The sequence below is a fragment of the Scyliorhinus torazame genome, chromosome 25 (genome assembly GCF_047496885.1).
Source record: "Scyliorhinus torazame isolate Kashiwa2021f chromosome 25, sScyTor2.1, whole genome shotgun sequence".
NCBI lineage: Eukaryota > Metazoa > Chordata > Chondrichthyes > Carcharhiniformes > Scyliorhinidae > Scyliorhinus > Scyliorhinus torazame.
Genome location: NC_092731.1, coordinates 13,663,666 through 13,683,024, shown reverse-complemented (window position 1 = coordinate 13,683,024; position 19,359 = coordinate 13,663,666). Strand labels below are relative to the sequence as shown.

The 19,359-nt window shown below is 50.9% G+C and overlaps 1 protein-coding gene across 2 annotated transcripts in view; it reads right to left on the bottom strand.

The window, feature by feature from the left end:
- Positions 1–19,359, bottom strand: part of LOC140402336 (proteasome subunit alpha type-6-like) — a 102,575-nt gene that overhangs the window by 22,358 nt on the left and 60,858 nt on the right. The window contains exons 1-4 of one of the 2 annotated variants that reach the window (XM_072490050.1): positions 10,175–10,317; positions 4,092–4,186; positions 2,255–2,336; positions 956–1,111 (exon numbers count right to left, since the gene is read on the bottom strand). In XM_072490050.1, the coding sequence (XP_072346151.1) occupies positions 956–1,111; positions 2,255–2,336; positions 4,092–4,186; positions 10,175–10,250 (409 nt within the window). In that variant the 5' untranslated portion in view covers positions 10,251–10,317. Of the gene's footprint in view, positions 1–955; positions 1,112–2,254; positions 2,337–4,091; positions 4,187–10,174; positions 10,318–19,359 lie in introns of those variants that run through there. The other variant, XM_072490051.1, reaches the window with a different exon arrangement.

Here is a 19,359-nt window from a genome sequence, read left to right as displayed (position 1 = left end):
AGCAATATGACCACCTGGCGCTCGTTTTCGGTGACATTGTTTGCCCGGCAATAGTAACGCATCCGTTGTGTGTACTGGTTCCAGCTTTCCAGCGCAGCATCAAAAACATCCAAACGTCCATACAGAGGCATGGTATAATAGAAAACAACTTCCAACCTGTATCCAACAAAAATCCAGGGAGGTGGCTTCAGCAGTGTAGACAGCTATTCACTTTTACCTTCGTCGCCAGTTTTGTAAGGGCCACGAAGAACCCAGCACGAGTTTTAAGGATACAAATAACATTTATTTACTATACATATATACATAACAGTAGCAGTAACTTCCCTTGCTACATACTCCTTCCTCCTGGTTCCTGAACTGGCCAGCTTATTTATACTAGGAGTTTACTAGTGGTTTCTCCGCCCCCCCTCATTGGGGAAGCTCATACTCCCACAGGATTGTGGGATAGTCATTAGTTCCCAGCCAATGGTCAGTAGGCAGGTTATAACAGAAGCGAAACCCCCCGGCGTGGAGGCCTGGATAAACGACATGGCAGGGTTCATAAAACTGGAACGGATGAAGTTTGCGTTGAGAGGATCGGCTCAGGGGTTCTCCAGGCGGTGGCAACCGTTCCTCGACTATCTAGCGGAACGTTAAGGGAAAATAGATCATCAGCACCCGGGGGGGGAGGAGCACTATTTTCTGTTACTTTGTTAGTTCATTATTTTATTTAAATAACGTTATTTATCGGTTATTGTACTATTTTTATGTTGATTTGCAAAGTGTAAAAAATTGTGTTTGAAAACTTTGATAAAATATATTTTTTAAAACTAAAAAATTACTATGAACCGATACGGTAAATTGTTGCCATTGTTTGAAATTTGACATCCTTGCATTTGTCCTGATGGGTGCGAAATGAAAAACTTCAGCAACACGTCTTTCTTTTCAGAAATATAAAAAATAGATTTGCACTTACAACATCCCAAAGGCCTCATTTCTGCGTTCTGAGTGTAAATCTGGGAAATGTCGCCCATCCTCTTGCACAGCATGTCCATCGGGATGTCGTATCCATACTTGTACTTCCACTCGGCAGCTTCATAGCGAGCTCTCTGGATCTGGGAGCGGCTATCCGCTAGTTACATCAGGCAACGGGAATGGAGGAGCAGGGATTGTAGAAAGGGAGAGAATGAGTACAGTCCCTCAGTATCCAAAGCCCTATCAACCTCTTTCTTGACCGCCCATAACCTTCTGGGGTCGATTCACAATCCTTTGAGTGAAGAAAGTTATCCTCATCTCGAGCCAAAATGGCACCTTATCCTGAGACTGTGACGCCCGTGTTGTAGATAGTGGGAAACGTCCTCCCAGCATCTATCCTGTCAAGGCAGGGGAATGGCACTAAGTCATGATGCTTGTTGTTTGGCCAGCCGGTGCAGATACGATGGGCCGAATGGCCTCCTTCTGCATCGGAACTTCTGTGAAGTCAGGGATGGTGTGTGACCTGGAGGGGAACTTGGTGGTATTCCCATGCCTCCGCCGCCCTTATCTTTTTAGGTGCTAGATGCTGCAGGATTTGAAGGTGCTGTCGGAGGAGTCTTGGTGAGTTGCTGTGGTGCATCTTGTAGATGGTACACACGGCTGCCACTGTGCGTTGGTGGTGGAGGGAGTGAATGTTGAAGGTGGTGAATGGGGTGCTAATCATGCGGGGCTGCTTTGTCCTGGATGGTGTCGAGCTTCTTGAGTGTTGTTGGAGCTGCGCTCGTCCAGGCAAGTGGAGAGTATTCCATCACAACTTCTGATTCGATCCCGGCTCTGGGTCACCGTCCGTGTGGAGTTTGCACATTCTCCCTGTGTCAGCGTGGACTTCGCCCCCACAGCCCAAAGATGAGCAGGCTAGGTGGATTGGCCACACTAATTGCCCTTCAATGCAAAAAAATAATTGGGTACTCTAAATTTATTTTTTAAAAAGCAAAGTCATTCCAGAATCAAAAGAACTCATTTGGTTTTTAAAATAAATTTAGAATACACAATTCTTTTTTTTTTTCAATTAAGGGGCAATTTAGCGTGGCCAATTGACCTACCCTGCACATCTTTGGGTTGTGGGGTCAAAACCCACGCAAACACGGGGAGAATGTCCAAACTCCACACGGACAGTGTCCCAGAGCCGGGATCGAACCTGGGACCGAACTTGCGCCGTGAGGCAGCAGGGCTAACCCACTGTGCCACCGTGCTGCCCTAAAATAACTCATTTATAAACACGGAGTAAGAAATGGCTCACCTAGCATACCCGTCATGACACAGCCAATCTTATCAGTCAGTCGATAAATATTCGTGACTGTACTCGCATCAATGAGCTTGTCCTGAAAAACAGCAACGAGCTAAATTACTCAAAATTCTGCCGACGCTGCAAATCTGAAACATAAACAGAAAATCTTAGAAACACTCAGCAGGTCTGGCAGCGTCTGTGGAGAGAGAAACAGATGATGTTTCAAAGCAATGATCTTTCATCAGAATTGGAGAAAAACACCATTGTCTCGAAATGTTAACTCTCTCACTCTGCAGATACTGCCAGAGCTGCTGAGGGTTCCAACATTTTCTAAATGACGAGATTCACACAACTGGGCAACACGGTAGCACAGTGGTTAGCACTGTTGCTTCACAGCGCCAGGGGCCCGGGTTTGATTCTCGGCATGGGTGACTGTGCGGAGTTTGCACGTTCTCCCCGTGTCTGCGTGGGTTTCCTCCGGGCGCTCCGGTTTCCTCCCACAGTCCCGAAAGACGTGGTTAGGTGAATCGGACATTCTGACTTCCCGTCGGACAATTACCCTACACTCCGATACTCTGACTCAAAATCACAAACTTCAGATTGTTCCAGTCATCGTACAGAATCAATGAGAAGAAACAAAACCAGTTCTGACTCTTGGGTAACTATAGTACTGACCCACCCTGACTCCCCCCCCCCCCCCCCAAGACCGGTCCTCCCCCGCCAGACCACCGACTACCCCCACCGCCTCTCGACTATTCCCACACCCCAATTTCCCTCCCCATCCCCCAACTAACCCCTAAACCCTCACCACCCCAACTAACCCCCGAATGGTCTCCCCACTCTCACCTTTGCCCCCTCGACACCCCCCAACTCCAGACTACCTCTGCACGTGTTGATGTGTTATTTGCAATTGGTAATTCTTTCAAGCAAGTTGTGATCTAAAGAAAGTAAGGCGAGGATTTCCCAGGAAAAGAACAAACATTTCATTCGTATAGCACCCTTTACATCCTCAGGGCTCACAGAATTGGTTCTCAGCTTTGGAGTGCAGTTACTGTTAATAGGCGAGTAAACCAATTTACACGCAGGAGGTTTCTACAAACACTCAATGAGTTGATCACCACCCAGGTTTAACCATGAAGATAAGGGTGAGGTTTCAGATAGGTGTTCCTCATTTTTGTGCGTCCGTTTCTTCCCCCCCCCCCCCTCCTCCCTGTTCTTCCAACTCGAGCCTACTCTAACATGGGTCCTCTCACTTTGCCCCCCCCCGCCTCACCATGGCACCCACTCTTTTTTTAAATATAAATTTAGAGTATCCATTTCATTTTTCCCAATTAAGGGGCAATTTAGCGTGGCCAACCCACCTAGCCTGCACATCTTTGGGTTGTGGGGGCTGAACCCATGCAGACACGGGGAGAATGTGCAAACTCCACACGGACAGTGACCCAGAGCCGGGATCGAACCTGGGACCTCGGCGCCGTGAGGCAGCAGGGCTAACCCACTGCGCCACCATGCTGCCCTTCCATGGAACACTCTCCGATATCCTCGCACTAAATCCCGACACTAATCCCGACACGTTAAATGCTCTGTTTGAAACCAATGTTTTGATTAAGCGCTAGGTCATCTCACGCGCCCGCGCACCCCCCCCCCCGCACCCCCATTCCTGACAATTCTCCGAAGCAATGTTCATTCTTATCGGACTACAGCTCTGGTGCAGCACTTGGGGGATGTTCATGTAAAGGGTGCTGTATAAATGCAGGTTGTTGTTGCTGTGCACATGGAACTGCATTCCAGCAAGAGTCAGCGACACTGAGAGAGGGCGGGAGAGAGAGTAAGAGATGTCTGTACCCACCATCACTTTCTTCTGCGTTACAGCGACGACAGAGTCCTTCCCCCTGACGGCCACTGTCGTGAGGCCACTCTGGTTGACAGCTTTGAAGGCATACTCTGAAAAGAGCAAAACAGCTGGTTAGTCCGTTTGAAAACTATCCAAGAGCAAGATGTCGGGGACAAGCCCAGGAAAGGAACGAGGAGCATGCCTCCGCAGCGGCCATCTTAGATTGTGCGGCCTGGCAGTAAAACCTTTGACAACCCAATTTTTGACTTTTAATCCTGAGCCAATGCAATGGCCATCGGGTTCCTTCTGTCTTTATCATTGGTCTACGCTATTCATGTGGTATTGCCCCATCACAAAGGCTGGCGGCTGAGCTAAAATGGGTCCCGGGATCTTACTTAGAATCATAAAAGTACTCACAGCTAGAAGGAGGCCATTCGGCCCACCAGATCCATGCTGGCCCTATTATCGTGTAGAGCAATCCAGTCAGTCCCAGTTTAACCCTTCCCCCAGCTCCAACCCCACGTCTCTGCAACTTTATTTCCCTCAAGTCCCCATATAATTTCCTTTTGAAATCGTTGACTGTTTCCACTCCCATCATCCTCATAGGTAGCGAGTGGTCATTACCAGTCACTGAATAAACAGTTTCTTCCTCACATACCCCCAGGGTCTCGTGCACAAACATCTTAACCCTCCTATTTAGTTATCTGGGAGTCTCCCTCGCAAGCTGGCTACCAATGAAAGAAAAAAATTGTGTTGATATCACATCTTCCATGGCCTCAGAATGTTGCAGGGTGCTTTACGGCCAATCGTTTACATTCAAAGTGTTGTGTCACTGTTGTCATTTGGAAACACGGCAGCCAATTTGCGCACAGCAAGCTCCCGCAAACAGCATTGTGATAATGACAGAAAACTCTGTAGCACTGCGGCCTCATAGCGCCGAGGTCGCAGGTTCGATCCCGGCCCCGGGTCACTGTCCGTGTGGAGTTTGCACATTCTCCCCGTGCTTGCATGGGTTTCGCCCCCACAACCCAAAGATATGCAGGGTAGGTGGATTGGACACGCTAAATTGCCCCTTAGTTGGGTACTCTAAATTTACGATGTTGATTGAGGAATGAATGTTGGCCAGGACTCAGGGCAGAACCCCCCCCCCCCTGGACCCAGGGGAGGACCCCCCCCCCCCCCCCCCCCCCCCCCACCACCACCACGGACCCGGGGCAGAAACCCTCCCCTCCTTTACTTCTTCAGATAATGCCCTGGGATCTTTCACATCCGGTTCAGAGAGCAGAGGGGATCTTGTTTTCAATGGTCCACTCTGAATGATGGACCCTCTGACAGTGCAGCACTCCCCTGGTACTGCACGGAGTGCATTAGCCTGGATTATGTTGTACGCTCAATTCAAAACCTCACATCATCAGCTGTGCAGAGCAATCTCATCAGGAAACAATAACTTATATTTACATAGTGACACAATTAAACATCTTAAGGTGCGTCACAGGAGCTTTGCAGAACAAAATATGGAGCAGCACGGTGGCACAGTGGTTAGCACCGCTGCCTCACAGCGCCAGGGACCCGGGTTCGGTTCCGCCCTCGGGTGACTGCCTGTGTGGAGTTTGCACGTTCTCCCCGTGTCTGCGTGGGTTTCCTCCGGGTGCTCCGGTTTCCTCCCACAATCCAAAGATGTGCAGGTTAGGTGGATTGGCCATGATAAATTGCCCCTTAGTGTCCAACGGTTAGGTGAGGCTACGGGGATAGGGCGAGGGAATGGGCCTAAGTTGGGTGCTCTTTCAAGGGGTCGGTGCAGACTCGATGGACCGAATGGCCTCCTTCTGCACTGTAGGGATTCTATGATTAACCTCGAGGTTAAAGGTCAAGCATGGATCAAACCAGTGAATTAATAGTAAACTTATCACAGCAATGCAATTGGTTAAAGATTCCCCATGGCAACCATGCCTTCTGAAAGTCCACAATTGTTCAGAACTGGCCGTCTAGAATAACAGTCAAATAACTTCTTCAGCGTCAACATTAATGTCACAACGCTAATCCCAGTAATTAATTCATGGGAGTGTCTCTAAAGAACAATCTTCACAACAATATCGCCTCCCCATCCACAAACGTTTGGCATTTTAAATCAGGGATTTCCCTTCTCAAGTTTCAGAGTAATGAAGCATATACCTGTGGAGACTGGAACACCAATGCTTTATCAAATAGCACGCTACAAAGATTAAGAACATTAATTGCTTGAAAAAAAATCATCAGAATTCATCTCGTGTTTAAAAGTTTTAATCACTGTTAAACTAGGTTTTAATCACATATTTATTTGATCCCAATGTTGCTGCACATGTGTTTTGCTAGCCTGTTGCCATTTTGCTTTCGTTGCTGGCGACCATATCTGTCTATTTGTCAATATGTTCACCTTGTCCTCACTGTGACCGAGGAGTCTCACTCCTCAGTACCGACTCTAGCCCTCCCTTTCTCTGTAACCTCCTCCATCCCCTACAACACTCTCTATCTCGTAACCGCCTCGAGCCCCTACAACCCTCCCTATCTCTGTAACCTCCTCCAGCCTCTACAGCCCTCCCAATCTTTGTAAACCTCCTCTAGCCCCTATATCTCTCCCTATCTCTGTAACCTCTTCCAGTCCTACAACCCTCCGTACTTCCAAAATTGTTATCTCCTCCAGCCCAGAATCCTCCCATTCTCTATAACCTCATCCAGCCCAGGACACTCCCTATCTCTAAGTTCCTCCGGCTCCTACAACCCTCCCGATCTTTGTAATCTCCTCTGGCTCAGAAACCTCCCAATTTTTGTAAACCTCCTCTAGCTCCTATATCTCTCCCTAGCTCTGTAACCTCCTCAAGCCACCACAACCCTCCCTATCTCTGTAACCTCCTCCAGCCTCCTACAACCCTCCCTATGTCTATACTCCCCTCCAGCCCCAACAACTCTCCCTATCACTGTAACCTCCTCCAGCCCAGAACCCTATCTCTGTAACCTCCTCCAGCTCCTACAACCCTCCCTATCTCTGTAACCTCCCCCAGTCCCCTACAGCCCTCCCTATCTCTGTAACCTCCTCCAGACCCTACAACCCTCCCTATCTCTGTAATTTCCTCCAGCTCCTACAACCCTCCCTATCTCTGTAACCTCCTTCAGCCCTACAATACTCCATCCCTCTATAACCTCCTCCAGCCACCACAACCCTCCCTATCTCTGTAACCTCCTCCAGCCCCTACAACCCTCCCTATCTCTGTAACTATCTCCAGCCCCTACAACCCTCCCTATCTCTGTACCCTCCTCCAGCCCCAACAACCATCCCTATCTCTGTAACCTCCTCCAGCTCCTACAACCCTCCCTATCTCTATAACCTCCTCCAGCCCAGAACCCTCCCTTTCTCTATAACCTCCTCAAACTTCTACAACTCTTCCAATCTCTGTAACCTCCTCCAGCCCAGGACACTCCCTATCTCTGTAAGTCCTCAGTCTCCTACAACCCTCCCTATCTCTTTTATCTCCTCCAGCCCCTACAACCCTCCCTATCTCTGTAACCTCCTCCAGCCCCAACAACCCTCCCTATCTCTGTAACCTTCTCAGCACCAGAGCCCTCCCTATCTCTGTAACCTCCTCCAGTCTCCTACAACCCTCCCTATCTCTGTAATCTCCTCCAGCCCCAACAACCCTCTCTATCTCTGTAACCTCCTCCAGCCCCTACATCCCTCCCTACCTCTGTACCCTCCTCCAGCCCCAACAACCCTCTCTATCTCTGTAACCTCCTCCAGCTCCTACAACCATCCCTTTCTCTGTAACCTCCTCCAGCCCAGAACCCTCCCGTTCTCTGTAACCTCCTCCAACCCCTACAACTGTCCCTACCTCTGTAACCTCCTCCAGCCACCACAAGCCTCCCTCCCTCTATAACCTCCTCCAGCCACCACAACCCTCCCTATCTCTGTAACCACCTCCAGCCCCGACAACCCTCCCTATCTCTGTACCCTCCTCCAGCCCCAACAACCCTCTCTATCTCTGTAACCTCCTCCAGCTCCTACAACCATCCCTATCTCTGTAACCTCCTCCAGCCCAGAACCCTCCCATTCTCTGTAACCTCCTCCAACCCCCACAACCCTCCCTACCTGTGTAACCGCCTCCAGCCACCACAACCCTCCCTACCTCTGTAACCTCCTCTGTTTAGCACAGGGCTAAATCGCTGGCTTTGAAAGCAGACCAAGGCAGGCCAGCAGCACGGTTCAATTCCCGTAACAGCCTCCCCGAACAGACGCCGGAATATGGCGACTAGGAGCTTTTCACAGTAACTTCATTGAAGCCTACTTGTGACAATAAGCGATTTTCATTTCATTTCTAATGCGTTTACCTATTTTTTCCACGATTGATGGCCATACTATCAGCTGCCCAGCCCTAAACTCTGGACATAGCTCCCTAAAACTCTCCACCTTTCCCCTTTTTCAAGGTTGAATTGCTTTGATCTTCTCTTCCCTGGGCATTTCAGAGGTAAATTTTGTCCGAACACACTGCTGTTAAGCCCTTTGATAGAAACACTTGCATTTACATAGCACCTTCCACAACCTCAGGCCATCCCTAAGCAATTTTAACCACTGGAGTCTTTTTTTCTGAAGGATTACTGTGGTGATGTAGGAATGGCAGCAACCAATTTGTCATCCAGATTCATAGATTACATAGAATTTACAGTGCATGAGGAGGCCATTCCACCCATCAAGCCTGCACTGGCACTTGGAAAGAGCACCGTACTTAAGCCCACACATCAACCCTATCCCCGTAAACCCACCTAACATTTTTGGACACTAAGGGGCAATTTGGCATGGCCAATCCACCTAACCTGCACATCTTTGGACTGTGGGAGGAAACCGGAGCACCCGGAGGAAACCCACGCAGACATGGGGAGAACGTGCAGACTCCGCACAGACAGTGACCCAAGCCAGGAGTCGAACCCAGGTCCCTGGCGCTGTGAAGCAACAGTGCTAACCACGGTGTTACCGTGCCGCCCTTTGAAACTCGAAACATTATTTCCCGGGTTGCACGGTGGCACAGTGGCTAGCACTGCTGCCTCACGGCGCCGAGGACCTGGGTTCGATCCCGGTGGGGTTACGGGGTTAGGGTGGGGGAGTGGGCGTAGGCGGGGAGCTCTTTCAGAGGATCGGTGCAGACTCCATGGGCTGAATGGCCTCCTTCTGCACTGCAGGAATTCTATGACCCTACTCTCGACACCCTCGTCAATCCAAAATCGATCTAACTCAGCCTTGAATGTATTCAAGGACCCACAGCCCTCTGGGGTAGAGAATTCCACAGACATTCTGAGGGAAAGCAAATTCTCCTCAGCCCACAAAACTGTTATGGTGTAGAAGGGGGCCATTCAGCCCATCGAATCTGCACCAGCCCTCCAAACGAGCACTATGACAGGGTCCATTCCCCTGCCTTTTGCCCGTATCCTTGCCCTGGTTCTATTCGAGTAAATGTGTCACAATAAGATCAACCTCTCCCTCTTCTAAACTCCGATGAGCACGCGCCATCTCGGTCACTCCCAGGCTACATATATAGTCTCCCTCTGCGGACAGTGCCCTTTTTAAGGGGAGTAGCTGCAACTTTCCAAATCTTGGAAACTTTTACTCGCTGACAAAACTAAAAGTTATGATTTTGGCAACAAGTTCATTTGAGATAGGAACTCATCTGCAATAATCTGGCTGACAGGGGTTGTGGCGGGGGGGGGGGGGGGGGGGGGTTGGAATCTTGTCTTGGCACCTGATTGAATGAGAATTAAACCACTTCTGGGTGGCTCAACAGACATAACAAGTTCCTAAATCTTCAGGGGAAGATTTCTTGCAAATTTCAATGACCAGGCAGCGAAAATGGCTAAACGAAAGCAAGTTTCAATCAAGGCAGGTCCCCGCCCCTTCTTTGCACTGATTGGGCGGTGCGGTGTGATCGACAGCCTGGTCTGTGCTGCCATTGGGCAGCCCGGCTGTCAATCACAGAAAGTGTTACACTGAGGGGAGCGGGCTGCAGCCAAGAAGTTTGCAAACTTTGGGCCGAAGTTGGGTGGAGGAAGGGGGGCACAGCAGTGGCAAAGTTACTAACCGACTTGGTAGAGTCTCCCCTCGGGGGAAAAGATAGTGATGTGACGGTCAAAGCCAGCGCTGGAGCCTCGGCTCATCCTTAAAGCGGCACCCGCGCAGAAATACAGAAGTGGATTTACCTTTTACTTTCAATTTCAGAAACAAAGCACACACACACACACACCACCAAACCAGGAAATAATCTGCTTGGTAGCTCTTCAATTCTGCCAACAATAAAGTCAGACTAACATCTGGGTCGAAAGGTGAAAAAGCCCCTCTAAGCCTGGGTTGGTGTCACTTTGCAGAGGTTGGATACATAAATAGCCACTAACTAGGCCATTTCAGGGGGCAATTGCATTTATATAGTGCATCCCACGCTCACCGGACATTCCCCTTTACATCCCAATGACCGTACCTCTTTAAGTATTGTCAATTAGACAGCAAACGCGACAACCAATTTGCGCACAGCAAGCTCCCGCAGGCAGCAATGTGATTGTTTGCAGATAATGGGCGGGGTTTTTCTAGAGTACGTGAAAGTTAGGCCAACCCGAGGGTCGGGAGGGCGCAGATAGGGGGGGATGGGGTGTTTATTGACGTGGGACAGAGCCCTGGGGACTAATCAACACTGAGAAATTCATTCAACAGCAGAATACAAATCAAAACCTCCCTTCCTGGGGGAGCCTTGGAACCCATAATAATAATAATCGCTTATTGTCACAAGTAGGCTTCAATGAAGTTACTGTGAAAAGCCCCTAGATGCCACATTCCGGCGCCTGTTCGGGGAGGTTGGTACAGGAATTGAACCTGCGCTGCTGCCTTGTTCTGCATTACAAATCAGCTATTTAGCCCACTGTGCTAAACCAGCCCCAGGACCAATCGTCCGGCACTGGCGCCAACAGTTTCCTGGTCCCCAAGCTCTGGAACTCCCTTCCTAAACTTATGCCCCTATAAGATGCTGCTTACAGTTCTGTAGAAGGGTCATTTAGATCAAAGACCTTGGGCGTGATTCTCCACTCCCACGCCGGTTGGGAGAATCGCCTGGGCCGCCAAAATTTCCAGGAACGCCGGTCCGACCCCCTCCCGCGATTCTCCCAAGCGGCGGGAATGGCCCGGTCGAGTTTCACGGGCCGCAGGCCGGGGAATCGCCGGAGACACCGAAAATGGTGATTCTCCGGCACCCCCGCGATTCTGAGGCCCGGATTGGCCGAGCGGCCAGGCCAAAACGGCGGGTTCCCCCCCGGCGCCGTCTACACCTGGTCGCTGCAGTCGTGGGCGGTGCGTGAACGCTGGGGGGTGGCGGCCTGTGGGGGGGCGAGGGGGGATCCTGTACTGGGCTTCACCTGGAATGTGGGGTGGCCCGCGATCGGTGCCCACCGATCGTCGGGCCGTCCTCTCTGAAGGAGGACCTCCTTCCTTCTGCGGCCCCGCAAGATCCGTCCCCCATCTTCTTGCGGGGCGGACTTAGAGAGGACGGCCAACCCGCGCACGCGTGGATGACGTCCGTTATGCGGCGCCGGCCGTGTCATCTATGCGGCGCCGCTTTTACACGGGCGACAAGGCCTGGCGCGTGTAGATGACGCAGCCCCGATCCTGGCCCATTATCAGGGCCTGAATCGGTCGGGACCGGGGCCGTTCCGTGCTGTCGTGAACCTCAACGGCGTTCACGACGGCGCGGCCACTTCGGCGTGGGAGTGGAGAATCCCACCCCTTAACTCTGTCTCTACCCAGATACTGCCAGACCTGCTGAGTTTATCTTGCGTTTTCTGTGGTGTCTGTCTGTGTGGAGTTTACATGTTCTCTGTCTGCGTGGGTTTCCTCCAGGTGCTCCGGTTTCCTCCCACAGTCCAAAGATGTGCAGGTTAGGCAGATTGGCCGTGCTAAAATTGCCCCTTAGTGCCCAAAAGTTAGGTTGGGTAACAGGGATAGGGCATGGGAGTGGACCTAGATATGGTGCTCTTTCAGAGGATCGATACAGACTCAATGGGCGAAATAAGAACATAAGAACATAAGAACTAGGAGCAGGAGTAGGCCATCTGGCCCCTCGAGCCTGCTCCGCCATTCAATGAGATCATGGCTGATCTTTTGTGGACTCAGCTCCACTTTCCGGCCCGAACACCATAACCCTTAATCCCTTTATTCTTCAAAAAACTATCTATCTATATCTTAAAAAACATTTAATGAAGGAGCCTCTACTGCTTCACTGGGCAAGGAATTCCATAGATTCACAACCCTTTGGGTGAAGAAGTTCCTCCTAAACTCAGTCCTAAATCTACTTAAGGGCAGCACGGTAGCATTGTGGATAGCACAATTGCTTCACAGCTCCAGGGTCCCAGGTTCGATTCCGGCTTGGGTCACTGTCTGTGTGGAGTCTGCACATCCTCCCCGTGTGTGCATGGGTTTCCTCCGGGTGCTCCGGTTTCCTCCCACAGTCCAAAGATGTGCAGGTTAGGTGGTTTGGCCATGATAAATTGCCCTTAGTGTCCAAAATTGCCCTTAGTGTTGGGTGCGGATACTGGGTTATGGGGATAGGGTGGAGGTGTTGACCTTGGGTAGGATGCTCTTTCCAAGAGCCGGTGCAGACTCGATGGGCCGAATGGCCTCCTTCTGCACTGTAAATTCTATGATTCCCCTTATTTTGAGGCTATGCCCCCTAGTTCTGCTTTCACCCGCCAGTGGAAACAACCTGCCCGCATCTATCCTATCTAGTCCCTTCATAATTTTATATGTTTCTATAAGATCCCCCCTCATCCTTCTAAATTCCAACGATTACTGTCCCAGTCTACTCAACCTCTCCTCGTAATCCAACCCCTTCAGATCTGGGATTAACCTAGTGAATCTCCTCTGCACACCCTCCAGAGCCAGTACGTCCTTTCTCAGGTAAGGAAACCAAAACTGAACACAATACTCCAGGTGTGGCCTCACTAACACCTTATACAGTTGCAGCATAACCTCCCTAGTCTTAAACTCCATCCCTCTACCAATGAAGGACAAAACTCCATTTGCCTTCTTAATCACCTGGCCTCCTTCTGCACTGCAGGGAGTCTATGATACTACGATCTGCAGGATTTTGCTTTTAATTTCCTTAAACCCTACCACACTTGGCCACCCGTCCCTCAATATCTCGTCCCGGGTGTCAATTATTTCCTATTTTAGAGAAAGGAAACAGAAAGCTTTACTGAGAATGCAGAGCTTGCTCACGGGACTAAAGAATTGAAGGCGTCCCAACCCACTTTTTAGTTGCAGAGACTGACCCAGGGAGTTGCCCGTGCTGGCTGAGAATGTGTGGCTGCACCTCAGCTGGTGTAGGGGAGACTCCAGAATTTCAGCATTCCATTCCCGATAGCAGGCGTAATGGTAAACAGCTGACGGTCCACACATAACATCCTTGAGGCCCTGTTGGAAAAGGAGATGGTGCAGCGTACTGCTGGGGTACAGAGTTTAACCTCCCCTCTCCAGTGCCCCTCCCCCCTACCCCACACACACACACACGCTCACTCTTGTAAGCCAAGTATTTTATTCTACCCCACAAACAGTTCTGAAATCGGTAGGATTTAAGTTTCATTCGTGGCGCAGGGTCTGTGACGCTCGGAGATTTGGTGTAAAATATTTCAAGCCGCCAGGTAGCCAGGAACCAGGGGAAAGCAGCCAAAGCATGAGAGGGGGAGATAGAACGGGGGGGGGGGGGGGGGGGGGGAGGACAACTCATTCTCAGAGGAAGGAAAGGCGAACCACGGGGGGGGGGGGGAATGCAGGTGGAGGACGGGAGGGCCGGATGAAGCAGCAGTACGCACGAGAAGACAACGGCGGGGAAATCCGACTGGGAGAAGCGAGGGACAACACCGGCACCACACCCACTCGAGGGTTGCCCTCCGGAATTACCTCGCTGGTGCGAACGGATGCCTACTTACAGATATATCATATCCTGTGTACATAATGGCAAAACATACTCTGTGGAAAAATCCAATAAAAAACATTAAAAAAAAAAAAATTTCAAGCCGCAACGCAGAGAAACGCCTCACGGCCAGAACTTTCAAACTAGCGGCAGGATGTTTGCATGGCCGGTGGCGAAGGCTTGCTCACCCCGTCAGATCCTTCCCGCATGCCTGGGAGTTTCACCGCCTCCACATGTTGCCCTTGAGGCAGCTGCCGTAGGGGGGAAAGAGACTGTTAACTGCCTCCTCCTGGAGTGCGTCTATGTGAAGCAGGTCTGGGGAGAGATGCAATGTTTCTGTCGAAGCTCATCCGCAACGCAGGGCGCTTGTGCTTCCAGGGATGGACAATGAGTTAAACCTCCATCTGCTGGAGGACCATCGAATGGGTGAAAGATGCTCTTCAGTCTGCCCAAAATGTGTTGGTCTTCCAGTGTCAAGAGCTATCAACAAATGAGAGTTGCAGACTGGCACATAACAAGGTACAGAACTATGTGCTGCGGGACTTTTGTAAGGGCCACGAGGAATCCAGCACAAATTTTAAGGATACAAAGTAATAACATTTATTTACAATAACATATATATATAACAGCAGCAGCAACTTCCCTTGCTGCACACTCCTTCCTGCTGGTTCCAAACTGGCCAGCTTTATTTATACTTGGAGTTTACTAATGGTTTCTCCGCCCCCCTCATTGGGGAAGCTCATACTCCACAGGATTGTGGGATTGTCATTAGTCCCCAGCCAATGGTAAGCAGGCAGGTTATAACATCCCTCCCCCCCAAAGTCCAAGGAATCCACCGAAGACCCTGGCGAAGGAGGGCGTCGGACTCGTTTTGCCGCAGGCCGTACACCATTTGCACGCGGTGCTGGATCAGGCGGCGTGTAACGAGACGGAGACTGGCGCTTCCGTGATGAACGGCGCAACGGTTGTACATCCACGGCCCGTGGACCCGAGGATTCCCCCTCTGATGCCTCCATCTCGAAGTCAGAGTCTGCTGCCTCCGTCATGTCAGCGTCTCTATCTCCATTCGGTTCCATAACGACCTGCGCAGGCTTCAAGTGAGGCACCAGTGGAAGATTGTGAGGACTACCTTCCCTTGTCTCTGGTCTCTGCGGCTGTAGAAATGAGCTCCGGGGGCGGGGAATCTTTTGAGGGGATAGTATTCTGGACCGAACGTGGACTACATGTTTGCGCTGGAGACGACCCTGGGCTTGCACCTGGTAAGATATAGGGCCTGTTTGGTGAAAGATTACGCCAGGAACCCACTGGGCACCACCGGCAAAATTCCGAACGAACACTGGGTCACCGGGCACAAACTGCCGAATCGGCCGATGCCGAGAAAATCCCTGTCCCTGCCGTTCTTGTGTGCGGCGTACCTTTGCGCCAATGTCCGGGGAAACCATACTAAGACAGGTGCGAAGTCTCCGGCCCATTAGGAGTTCTGCAGGAGCTACCCCAGTCACCGCATGGGGGGTGGTCCTATACGTGAACAAAAAGCGAGCCAGTCTCGTGTCCATTGATCCGGAAGACTGCTTCTTTAGGCCTCTTTTGAATGTCTGCACTGCGCGCTCTGCCAACCCATTTGAAGCTGGGTGGTAAGGGGCAGTGCGGATATGGCGTATGCCGTTCATGTTCATGAACCTCGCAAATTCCTCACTCGTGAATGGAGTGCCGTTATCCGTGACCAGCACCTCGGGGAGGCCGGCGGAAGCTTCTGATATTCCTGGCAAATGGAGCAGTTTTGGGCCACCTTCTCAATGCCGGTGTCGAAACCTGGCCACCAGACATAACTCCGAGCCAACATTTTCATTTTGGTCACACCTGGATGCCCATTGTGCAAGTCTCTTAGTATCAGCTCCTGGCCATTTTCCGGGACAATCACACGCGTCCCCCACAAGAGGATGCCGTCTTCTAAGCTGAATTCTGACAGCTTGGAGGAAAATGCCCGCAACTCGCCTGGGAGCTGTCTATGCTGCCCACCATACAGGACTATGTGCCGAACCTTTGACAGGACTGGCTCCGTCTGGGTCCACTCACGGATCTGTGATGCCGTGACAGGCAAGGTGTCCATAAAATTTAGGGTTGCAACCACCTCACCGGTCGTGGGGGTCGACATGGGGCCAGTCGATAAAGGCAATCGGCTCAGTGCGTCATCATTTGCTATCTGCGTTCCTGGTTTGTGCTCCAGAGAATACTCGTATGCAGCAAGCAACAAAGCCCAGCGCTGGATCCATGCGGAAGCAATGGGCGGTATTGGCTTATCCTCTCTGAAAAGTCCCAGCAGAGGCTTATGATCAGTCACGATAGTGAAATGGCAGCCACACACGTACTGGTGGAAGCGTTTCACCGCAAAAACCACTGCCAGGCCCTCCTTCTCGATCTGCGCGTACTTTTTCTCCGCTGCAGTCAATGTGCGGGAGGCGAAAGCTATCGGTCGCTCGGCCCCGTTCTCCATCTTGTGGGACAGGACGGCCCCAATACCATACGGGGATGCATCACATGTGACGAGCAAAAGCTTTCCAGGATCATAGTGGGTTAGTAACCCAGACGACGACAATTGTTGTTTTACCCGCCGGAAAGCTGTTTCTTGCGGCTGACCCCAAACCCAGGTGTGATTTTTCTTTAGCAGAAGATGCAACGGGGCCAGCGTAGTTGCCAGATTGGGGAGGAACTTCCCGTAATAGTTTACGAGACCGAGAAAAGAACGAAGATGCGAAGTGTCAGTCGGGGCGGGGGCCTGTTGAATCGCACGCACCTTCTCTGCGACGGGGTGCAAACCTTCGCGGTCCACCCGATAACATATGGTCGGGAGGCAGGGTCCAGCTCCAACTGCAGGTTGGCGTGACTCATATCTAATTTTGTGAACGAGAGTCCACCTGCAAGCTTCGCGTAGAGATCCTCTATGCGAGGCATTGGATATCGGTCGAGTCGGGAAGCCGTATTCACTGTAAGTTTATAGTCGCCACACAAGCGAACTGTGGCATCTGGCTTCATTACAGGTACAATTGGTGCTGCCCAGTCAGCAAAACGGACGGGCCTGATAATACCCAAACTCTCCAAACGAGTGAGCTCTACCTTCTCAAGCAAGGCGTAAGACACCGGGCGTGCCCGGAAATAGCGCGGCGTGGCTCCTGGTTCGACTTAGATACGGGCTACGGCCCCTTTTATTTTCCCCAAACCAGGCTAGAATACATCTGGGTATCGTCCTAGCACCTCAGTCAACCCTTCAGAAACTGTTTGCAGGATGTGCTGCCATTGCAACCGCAAATGGCGCAACCAGTCCCGACCCAACAGGCTGGGCCCATGGCCGCGCACCACGATAAGTGGGTAACGCCCCTCCTGGCGTCCATAAACATTGTAGTTCCTGCAATGTCCAGTGGTTCCCCCGTGTAGGTGGCCAACCTGGCCTGTGAGTCGGTTAATGTAAGGGTCTGTATACCCTGCTTGATGTGGTCGAATGTCCTCTGGGCGATCACGGAGACCACTGTGCCAGTGTCCAACTCCATCTCAAGCGGGTGACCATTGACCCGTACTGTCACCTTAATGGGGGCCACACGGAGAGCTGCCACACAATGCAGCTGTAGGCAGTCATCCTCCGTCTCCACGTGCTCAGGGGTAGTCGCCGCAGGTTCATCCACATGGAAGGTACGGCCCCTGGGCTGGTCCCAGTTTCGGTCGGAACGACGGCGCCTCTGGCGCCCCCAGGACCGGCGTCCGTGACGGGGTCGGCGCCTACAAGTCTGACACGGACATGGCTCCTCATCCATTGGTTCTGGAGAAGGCTCCCTTCGGGGAGGAATGTCCGACAGCCACTGGCGTTGGTCCGGACGTCGCCTCGCCCAAGGTACCGCAGGAGTGCGGGGGAACGTTTTCGGACGGAAGGGGTTGCGCCCCAAGGCATGCACTTCCATTCCCTGTAGCTCCTGCACTCCTCGTTCTGAGCTCTCTCGGGACAATACTATTTGAATGGCCTGTTGAAAAGTCAATGTTGGCTCAGCTAACAACTTTCTCTGGGTGGCCGCATTGTTAATACCGCAAACCAAATGGTCACGTAACATTTCTGACAAGGTCTCACCATAGTCACAGTACTCCGCAATCCTGCGTAGCCTGGATAGAAAGTCGGCAAGGGATTCTCCAGGGGTCCTCTCAGCGGTATTAAACCGGTAACGCTGGACTATCGTGGACGGGGTTGGGTTAAAATGTTGCCCCACTATATTCACAAGTTCATCAAACATTTTGGTGTCCGGCGCATCTGGGTACGTAAGGCTCCTAATCATCCCAAACGTATGCGGGCCGCAGGCGGTGAGCAATATGACCACTTGGCGCTCGTTTTCGGTGATATTGTTTGCCCGGAAATAGTAGCATCCGTTGTGCGTACTGGTTCCAGCTTTCCAGCGCAGCATCAAAAACATCCAAACATCCGTACAGAGGCATGGTATAATAGAAAACAACTTCCAACCTGTATCCAACAAAAATCCAGGGAGGTGGCTTCAGCAGTGTAGACAGCTATTCACTTTAACCCTCGTCGCCAGTTTTGTGAGGGCCACGAAGAATCCCGCACGAGTTTTAAGGATACAAAGTAATAACATTTATTTACAATAACATATATATATATATATATATATAACAGCAGCAGCAACTTCCCTTGCTGCACACTCCTTCCTGCTGGTTCCAAACTGGCCAGCTTTATTTATACTTGGAGTTTACTAATGGTTTCTCCGCCCCCCCTCATTGGGGAAGCTCATACTCCCACAGGATTGTGGGATTGTCATTAGTCCCCAGCCAATGGTAAGCAGGCAGGTTATAACAGGGACCTAATGAAGGTTCAGACATCTACTGCAAAGGCTCAATAGGGAAAGACCACCGTCCAAAGATCTCCCCACCATAGTGCGCCCGGGACCTGGAAACTGTAAAACGACTCAAGTCGTATATTTGACAGGAAATTAAAATAGTAAATATTAACTGTAATTGTAAATGTGGGGAATATCGTACAACGTGAAAAGAAATTGACTTGTTTTGCATGTTATGAAATGTATAAAGGGGGGTTAGGAATTAGATACAAGTTAACCTGTTGTATTTGCTGCATATTTAATCATAGTTATTGTTATTAATAAAACTAATCGTGTTTAAATTTGCAAACCTGGTGACTATCGTTATTGGGCAGCTAAGGACCAGGAATGTTGGGTGTTTTTCTGAGAATTATTTATTAATTTCAATTGTGTTGCGACTCTGGGTCAAGTGGGGCTGGAGTTGACCGCGCACTACAGCCCAGGGGA